General features: G+C 37.9%; 1 protein-coding gene across 1 annotated transcript; it reads left to right on the plus strand.

The window, feature by feature from the left end:
• The first annotated feature begins 5,385 nt into the window (after positions 1-5,385).
• Positions 5,386-9,773, plus strand: LOC146305578 (uncharacterized). Its single transcript, XM_084712372.1, has 6 exons — positions 5,386-6,871; positions 6,960-7,123; positions 7,197-7,420; positions 8,266-8,392; positions 8,501-8,598; positions 8,911-9,773. The coding sequence occupies exons 1-6, from the start codon at positions 5,461-5,463 to the stop codon at positions 9,161-9,163; spliced, it is 2,277 nt and encodes a 758-aa protein (XP_084568498.1). The 5' UTR covers positions 5,386-5,460; the 3' UTR covers positions 9,164-9,773.
• Positions 9,774-9,814: the final 41 nt, after the last annotated feature.

Consider the following 9,814-nt stretch of genomic DNA (forward strand, 5'->3'; position numbering starts at 1 on the left):
TTCTACTGAAAGGAGACCACTTTGTAGTGTTGAAGATTTGAAATATACTTTGTGCTGTTCAATTTTATTTATGTTGTTATAGGTTTAGTTTACTGTCATCTGGGGCTACTGAGGGTGTAACAGGTGTGTGTTCTGCTCACGTTATGTCCTCTGTGGTAATGTACTATATTTTCTCTTATCAGCAGTAGGGTTCTGTGTTCTGATGGGCCACAGCGCCTCCGTATGATTGAAAGTTGTTTTATCATTCATTGACATTAGGATTACATTACTGACAAAATCTGTAAGTTAATTAATTAATAATAAAGGATCTTACAGCTGCAACAATCAATATTCTTATGTTGATGTGTCAGATGTGTATCTTAATGTGAAAGGTGTCACTCAACCTGATGAAGCCACAGTAAATCATCAAATGACTGTGCAGTCCCTCTCAGATCTGTGCAGCATCATCTTTCAGCTCCTTGTTTTGGTTTTATGGGCTGCAGCTTTACTATTTTGGTTCACTTTCAGTGCTCCTCTTTCCACTGCCTACCCAGAACCAAACCACAGACTAAATCAAGATGAGGAGTCATCTGAATCACCAGTTCACAGTTTAGCACAGTGTGAATGAGCGCTGTGAAAAAGTGAAAAAGAAAGACGCTGTTTCAGTTTTCCATCCATACATTATCATTACATGTGCAGGATTAGTAGCAGTGCACAGAGACGTCATCATCTGTATCTGTATTTGGATGGAGGACCAGCAGTGGGCGTGATTTAAAAGAAGATGTTTTATTTTATAACCCAATATTCATTGTCAGTGTAGTTGCTGTGCCTACAAAGCATCACAATTATTTAATACTGGCATATAATTAATCATTAAATGTATTTCCACATCCACATTTTGAACTTTTCTTCTCTCTTGCTCTCTTTATTTTAAGCTAAACTAAGGTTTATAAACTGTCTGAAGCCAATCACCACCTCCCCTTTAACTGGTGAATACTGAAAAATCAGAAACTGGAAAGCAAAAGATTCTGTTAGAAATAGAAACTCTACAGTAAAAATATCTTTCAGTTGACGGGAATAATCTTGGTTCATTAAATCACTGTCTGAATAAGGTAAATTCATACTTTTTGGAGTCTAGCGAGGTCATCGTGGAGCTGACTTTTTCCAATAAATGTCAATAAAATTATCACTTTTCCGCAATTATATGGCACCATGCTACTGAAATAAATACCAATAATTTTAATTTTGTGTGTGTGTATGTGTGTGTGTGCACTTTTACTTTATATACTGAGTTTTTTCCTGGATCAAATGCTCTGACAAAACAACCTGGCTTACATCCAAATTTACTCCTTTCATCAGCTCCTCTGTCTGATCAAGTACAGGAAAGGTCGGCCCACTTTCAGAAGATTGCACTCTGTGTGTGTGTGTGTGTGTGTGTGTGTGTGTGTGTGTGTGTGTGTGTGGGCGTGGGCATGAACACGTGTACATGCATGATGCTTCTACCTCCCCTCCCCTCCTTTGTGTCTGCTACTTCAGGCCGTATCTTTAGTTTCATTTTCACAGAAATAGTATTTGGCAGTTTCACTTTCCAGGACATCAGTTAGCGCAGGCACATACTGTGAGACAAACCAGGATGGAAAATGTAACACAAACAACACTGAATACAGTAAATCAGTCGTTCTCAAACTTTTTATGCAGTTTACCACCTGAGAAAATACTGAGCTCTTTGAGTACCACCATTATGACCAACATTAAAATACAGTAAGGCTTACAGTTCACACAGGAGACGTGGTTTATTCCTAAATATTCTTATCTTTTATTGTCAGCTGCTGAAAGTCACAGTGTATGAGGAAGAGGCAGAGGAAGCACTAGAACAGGCACTTAAACTCATCTTAACAATTCTTAACCTGGATCTCACTGTATAACCTGAAAGCCTTGAAAGTCCCTTCCGCCTTGATAACCACCTTACCTCTGTATGAAGCAGTAGTTGGATATGCTCGCTGAATTTCATCACAGAGCACAGGAAATAGACGAGAATGCATCAGACGGGCCTCGATAAAGGTTGCTGTTTTCACAGCTGAGTCAACCACAGACTCCTGGCACCCAGGGCTGAGTCATTTCTAACCAAGCTAACATCAGTTAGCGGTTGGCTAAGTTAATTTAGCAACAAGTAAAGCTATCGTTCCATCAGGAAACTCTCCAAAAGACACAGTCCTGTATTCCTTGTCTCGGAGGCTGTGTTAATCCCAGTGACTGTCTGTGTTCACTGGGAGGCTGCTGAACCCAGTTCTGTTGCCCGCTAACACCAGTTAGCAGTTAAGGTGAGCTACTTAAGCACAAAGCTAAAGCTATACCTGTCCATCAATAAAACTCTGTAATTAAATGTCTGAGAATTGAAACTGAGTAGCTGAAAGACATTAGAGGGGAAACCAAAAAATGTTTTCTTCATAAAATATGTTCCAGTTTCACTGAAATCAGTGAATAAAGTTATAAAGTTGTGCTTTTGTACGGTGAGGCCCGATCCCCGGATTCACTGCAGTTCATTCCAGTGAACGGATGCAGGGCAGTATGAGTCATCAACAGATTTTAATCATTTTCCAGAAAAAAGATAAACTCTGAAATACCATTAACATGTCTGGAAATATGAAACAAAGTCATTGTTTGCCTGTTTGGCCAAATATTGACATATAGGTGGCATATAGTGCAATGCATGCTTGATCAAAAAAAAACAAACAAACAAAAAAACAAATAACTTAAACTTTTGACTTCCTGGGAACTTAAAAAGAGTCGGTTCACAGAGGATAAAGAATTTACTGAGGTAAAGGTAAAGTTATGTATTTTGCAAATACTGTTAGAAAATAATAATAATAAGAACAAGAAAACAACACATACACAAAAATCCAACTTTATTACAGTGTACATGTAAACGTCCACCTGTGAGTTAGCAACATGTTAAACTCTGGCTCACCCACGATGGTGGCTGAGAGCTGGAGAGTGTGGACAGGTTATGGAAAATATGAATGTGGGTTGAAGTAAAGGATATTACACAATATTACTCAACTATACACAACATTATGCAACAATATGTGCTGATCTTGCTCAGAAAACGGTCTCTCTTTCACTTTCACACAAAAATTGGCAGCTGTTTTTTGAGTCAGAGATGCCTCACGTCAAGAAATTAACCGTGCACAGAAATTTTTCCATTAGATTTGGCAGAAAGCTGTTGAGGCAGCTCTCAATGAATCTGAATGCAAGGAGCAGTTTCCTGAGAGAGCTACCCCCACTAATGTGCATACATGAACATATGTCCTAGTTGAAGATTCAACAACATGAGGTAGGCGGGAAGATAGGAAGGAAGTTGTGGTCGTGGATTGAGCTGCAGAAGTGTGTGTAAGGGTCAAGTTATAATATCTGTGCTGTACATCTGCACAAGTATGAACCTTTCTTTCTTTCAGTTTGCAAAAGATCCTGCTCTGTATCATTAATTACACATCCCAGAAAACTAGTTACACCTCTGACGCCATGCCCCACCACTACTAGTGTTTCAATCAAAATCTAAATTTAGACTAATACCTGGAACAATCATCATCCCCTGGCAGTTTGTTGCCCTTTTTACGCAATAACTTTCCATAAGCTCTACCCGTACATCACATTATGGTGTTATTTCCACTTTTATTGTGGATTACTGCAATCCAACAACCAGTTCAAACGTGCCCGGCGCAGGACATATGACAAAAGATGGGCAGAGCATAAAAGCGGAAGACTGAAGAAAAAGAGAGAGAGAGAGAGAGAGAGAGAGACCAACAAGCACCAACAAGGAAATTGAATGAAGAGTAGAGTTCTGAGAGGACATTTAATCGCAAAGAAGACAACATACTTCAAAACTGTAAGTTGTTATTATTATTTTTTTTTTTACTTTCCAGTCTAAGTTTAAGTAGAGCTGAATGAGGAACTTTATATGACAAGCAATCAATACTAATTAGTTTTTATTGTGCAAAAGAAAAAAATTAAAAAGTATACGTCCATAAGCTGAAGACAAAACAACAGCAGGTGTCTGTGGTGGAGGTGGACATGGTGTGTCAGAAGTTTATGTATTGCTTTTAAGACTTTGTTGGTTTAAAATTCAATTACATCAGCATTAACCAACATTTAACAGGTTTCCTGGTGTTTAAGAGACTCTAGATATGAACTGTAGTGTTGTAAGCATTTTGGATTTGGCAAATGTTTGTATCACCAAGCAGCAAGTTCAAACTCTGGGGGGACAAACTTTGTTTCTGTCAGCTGGAAATATTAACCCACAGTGTGCTCAAACTTCACACAGGTGGGAGAGTGTTGCCCTACCTGTAGGAAACTGACAGATTTAACATAAATAGTAATGTGTTAGGCTTCTGTGATTAAATTACCTCACGCTACATGAGGAAGCATGATGTTACAGATTAATGTTTAACATAAACAGGCAGGATTGGTTTGAGCCTGTAGGAACACCTTGAGAGTTTTACCTCCACCACTTCATGTGTTATTAAATATATTATGTTATCTGTGTTGGTGTGTTTGTAGAAGAAGAATCAAGAATAGATCATATTTGTTAATTTGATATTATTTACTATTAAAAAAAATACATAATAATAACATTTGTTTTTTTTTAACAGAAACACTGTAATAAAACATATATATAATCAGTATGGTCTTTCATCACGGTCATTGTAAAACATTTTACAAAGAAGATTTACATTAGATGGTTATGAAGCCAAAACATAAATATAAAAATAAAAGACAACCAGTCATATACATACACATAAGAATCAGACACACAGATGTTCATAAGTTAAGACCAATCACATTTCCCTATTGGGAGAGAATTAAGGGGTGTGTCCAATACTGGACATGTTGTGACTCGTCCTGTCAGTCGTTTCAATTAAATGCAACATCACATCTCATCTTTACTTTCTGTAACCATAGCAGTGATTAATTGAGGCCAAATAAGTGGTAATGTAAATTTATTCAGAAGAAACAAATTTTTTGGGACTTTTTATCTCAAAAGTTTATTTCCAGAGTATATGAATGAGGACTTTTACAGTTTACAACCGTTTTAACAGTGTAAAACTGAAGTATTTGTTTTAACAAAAAAAAAAGGGCCAGTCAGTGTTACTGCCTTAACATTTTTAGGAGAGTTTCAACTCTCACACAGTGCATGTAAGGAAGTCTGCCTATATGCTGATTATTTTCTTTAGGAATTTAATTTTAATTAATTAATTAATTTTTTAATTTTTTAATTTTTTTGTATGTATTTTGTATGACTAAATATTGTGTCATCCATGTGACTGGACACCACTTCCCAGTCCCTTCCCAGTGAAGTTTTGTGTGGCATCAGATGTTTAAGATGCTTTTTTCCACCCACAGACACTGAAGCAGGAAAGGAGGAAACCCACCCAACACTCCACTGGTCCTGAACATATTACTTACAATTAGAAAACATCTGAGATGATGGATAACTTTGCAGAAAAGGCAAGGAAAGTGGTCAGATTTGCTGTCAGTACTGTGCCAGAGGAACCACCTAAAAAAGTATTTCCCACTTCTGACAGTGACATGCTGCAGAAGGATCCTCAGACCCATCTGACCATAACTGAAAAACTTTTTAATGAAACTGGGCCAAACGTGGAAAAACGCCGCCTGGAAAGTATCAAATGGCTTAAGGACACTGGAAATGTGAGCAAATACATTGCAGATGCAATCCCTCGCCTTCCAGTCATTCCCCTGGAAGAAGTACGAAAGGCAATTGATAGTTTACGTGCAGTTTTCTGCACAATGGAAGAGATACCAAATGAGCAAGCACGACTTATAATCCACCAATTACTGGACCGGCTTGACTCAAAAGTGAAACCTGATGTTTGTGAGGCAGTTCTGCAAACACTGTATGTGATAACACAGAAAGCTAAAGGGACAAATGGCTGGGATTGTAGCTTAACTGACAAGTTTTGCACGAGAGTTGCTTATTTTCTAAAGGACCAACACTCCTTTGACATTAGAGTCTTCGCCTACGGCGTAATTGCAAACTTAATTTCAGCCGAAAATGCTGTTAAAATCTTTAGAGCACTAGAGATAACTTCAGTGCCTGAGGATATTCTGACATATGCAGATATGGGGATGCTACAAGGTCTGAAAGAAGCACTCAGACAATTGAGCAAACATTTTGGTTCACCGACACGTGAAGATGGTACAGCCTCGACTAAATCTGAGAAAAAGGCAGATGACCAAGAAAGTACACATGACTCAGCAGCAGCTCCTTCCTCAGAAAAACAACACAAGTGGTTTAAGGTCAGCAAGATATGGAGGGAAAAGTTAAAGAAATTTGTTAGCACTAAAACCACCAGGATTGGGAGCCTGAGGTATGTGAATGATTCAGAATTCCGCATAGCACAGGGAAGCGGCGTTACTGAAGTCTTCTTAGGGCTGAGAGATGATGGCACTGAAGTTGCTATTAAGAGAATGACTAAAAAGAACTATGACATGCTGAAGAATGAGAAAGGTCTTCTACAACTTCCAGAGCTCGATCATCCATCTATCGTACGATACGTTGACTCTGACGATGATGAGAACTTTGGATATCTCTGCCTTCACCTCTGTGAATGCACCCTGGAAAAATACATCATCAATGGATTAGAATTAGACGTTGAAGATGATAAGAAAAACAAAGATGGGAAGAAAGATGAAGGTGGCAAGACAGATGAAGATGGCAAGGATGATGACGACAGTAAGAAAGATGAAGAAAGAAGAAAAAAAGAAGAAAAAAAGGGAAAACTTGTCAAACAGGTCCTCAAGAGTTTGAAGGTGCTTCATTGCCAAAATCCTCCAATTCTCCACCGGGATCTGAAACCACAGAATGTTTTGATTGGTAAGAGAAAATATGCAAAATATTTGAATTTATTTTGTCCAATGTATGATTTTGTTTTCTGAATCAATCTACACCATTTGCCCTGCAGATGTGAAAGAGAGGGCGAGATTAGCCGATTTCGGCATAAGTAGACGATTATCCATGGGACAAACAACTCACCGTACGAGCAGTGCAGGAACAAAGTGCTGGATGGCCAAGGAGACTCTGACAGACGAAACTGACATACCATACAAGAGGAGCACTGACATACAGGTTAATTAAAAACAAATTTTCCTGACTAGGTGAAAAATCATTCAGTAATTAAACTGCTGTGCTAACTTTTCAGGTGGCAGGGATGCTCTGTTACTATATCCTCTCTGAAGGGCACCATCCCTTTGGTGACAAATCCTATGAATGTGAGTACAACATTCATAAAGGCAAGTACACTTTGGACGATGTTCAAGATGTGATGGCAAAGGATCTCATTGAGTGGATGATCAATGCAGAACCAAAGAAGAGACCTACAGTAGAAGAATGCTTGAGTCATCCTTTCTTCTGGACCAATGAGAGGTAGAATCACTTTTATCTTTTCCAATTAATTCAGATTAACCCGTATGGTTTGCTATTGCTTCTATGTTTAGTAGCTAGTGTTAAGAAACTAGTGTTTCTGTGCTCCTGAAGGCTCAGTGGTGTTTTCAGCTAAATGCTAATACAAGCATGCTAACATTCTCACTGTGACAATGCTAACACATAAGCTGGTATAATGTTTACCATGGTTACCATCTTAGTTAGCATGCATCTTGCAAATGGGTCCCAGACACAAATTATTGTGGATATAAATGTCATTAGCTTTGCAGGATGCTGCTGGATAATGCACATTTTTAGCCTTATATCAGACTGATTGTCCTCTCGTTACACTCCACACATTGACGCTACTCTAACTTCTGACCAGTCACTAAAGACCAACATCATTTAAAGACAACACTGATGCATTGCTATGCAAACATAGTTTGTTTTTGTCCCCACAGTCTATGGTCTTGTGAGAGAGCAAGTATGCAAGGAGTGGTTACGTTACTGTAGTCAGCTGTAAAGTGTGTGTTGAGTTTGATGCCAAAGGAAATAAGAAGTCTCATGTAATGTTACTGTAGCATTTGTATATACTCTTCACAGAAGTTTGTCTGGACTGTGAAAAGCTAATGAGTTAGCAGCTATGAGTCAGACTAAAGGCAGTTAAAATATGCAGGGTTGCTAGCATAGCTAGTAAAAATCAAATGATACAAAAAGATGTCAGTGAAATTATTTACCTAAAGTCATGTCACTGTGCTCTATTTCCTAGTATGTTTCTGTAGTATCTCACAAAAAGGTTTAAGGTGTACATGTTTTGACAAAAATACACTCTAAACGTTACTTTTCAGGAGAATTGAATACTTGAGACGGATTGGAAACAAGAGGGAGGTGGCAAAATATAAAGATGCTGACCAAGAATTCATTTCTTTGCTGGAAAAATACGTTGGGGATGGATTCAAACAGTGGAAAACTAAGGTGATTGCAACATAACAATTTTAGTCATTATTTTGAACCCTGCAAGTTTGTATTCCTGAACTCAACTTTATCATTAAGTATACTTCTAACTTATGTTTGGCATCATAGATTCCAGACTTGGTCCAGAAGTTGGATCCCAGTGGCAAAGCCTACACTGACACCACATTGGCATTATTACGCTTCATAAGAAACCTCTTTGAGCACCAGTAAGTTAAACTGAGTTAAAATGATGAAATTATATGTGAAGAATGAAACAACATCATACTTTCTCACTTACTTCTCACACTATTGTTTTTGTGACAGGAAAAAATCAAAATCTGAGAAAATAGGCTCAGAAGACTGAGCTTTTGCCTTTTTGACAAGTCCCAGTCTTTGGAATATTGATGATTAAGTAGTGATTTTTAATGATAATGATAATTTTTTAGATGTGTTTCCCTGCTGTTTTACTGATTTCTTGCTATGAGTTTAATCCCTCCTTTAACAGTGACCAACATCATACCTATCTATTTTGTTTGCAGTGCTGAGGACGCAGTTAAGGCTGACCTGCTGTCGACATTTCCTGGTCTCTTTGATGGGGTTTATATATTTGCCTGCAGCCAAGGATGGAATTCAAAGACGCCCCTGATGGAAATGTTTGGGACATTGTTTTCCAGAGGTTTAGAGACACCCACAGAGACAGACCCTCTTAAAGTCTCAGTTCAAGAATCTAAAATCACTTCTACGAAGCCGACTGAAAAATGTTGCAAGGTTCGTCGTCAGGAGTCAGTTTAGCGAGGTGGAAAGAAGGCCTGCCATAGCTGAGTTGATTGAATGGAAAGCAGCTAAATGCAATAAGATCTGGGGATTCAAAGTACACCGTGTCATAAAAGGAGGGTGGGTACTATTGGCATATTCGCAAATCTTGAATATTAAATGAAGGCAAGGTGTAGAACTATCTGTAAGCCATTTTAACAAGGTGTTTGAAGTTATTGTGCAAAAATAATCACATCAGACACAGTTTATTAATTGTTTCAGAGCATTTTAAAGTTTTTAAAACAGGTGGAGAATTTTCATTTCTGTTCCAATATCTCTTTTTCGTTTTGGTGCATTCTAAAGAAATGTGTCATCTTTTTATAAGGTCATTTAATAATGTAAATGAGTTGAATGAGTCAGAAAATGGGATTTGATTTCCTCGTATCAGAGTTTTTTTAAGCCATTGTTGGGCCTTTATTCTGGAAAGGGTCGGTGCTGTGTTCAGGGGTTATGATAAAGAAATTAATTGTTTATTTTAAACTGTAACTTTATTCACTTGATGCCTTTTGTCCATGTTGTTTAGATTGTTTTGCTACTGTTGTTGCGACCTGTTAAGTAAGGAATACCTTAAAACTTAAAGTTTTGGATCCGGCAAACAAAAATGACTATCCCACAATGGATTTTATTATG

Source organism: Lutjanus erythropterus, chromosome 23 (assembly GCF_056507025.1).
Source record: "Lutjanus erythropterus isolate fLutEry1 chromosome 23, fLutEry1.hap2, whole genome shotgun sequence".
Lineage (NCBI taxonomy): Eukaryota > Metazoa > Chordata > Actinopteri > Lutjaniformes > Lutjanidae > Lutjanus > Lutjanus erythropterus.

Bases quoted from the DNA above. Each gene is read 5' to 3' on its own strand.
- LOC146305578 (XM_084712372.1), top strand. From the start codon at position 5,461: ATGATGGATAACTTTGCAGAAAAGGCAAGGAAAGTGGTCAGATTTGCT. The intron at 7,124-7,196 runs GTTAATTAAAAA...CTAACTTTTCAG, and splicing joins AGAGGAGCACTGACATACAG to GTGGCAGGGATGCTCTGTTA. The intron at 7,421-8,265 runs GTAGAATCACTT...GTTACTTTTCAG, and splicing joins TTCTTCTGGACCAATGAGAG to GAGAATTGAATACTTGAGAC.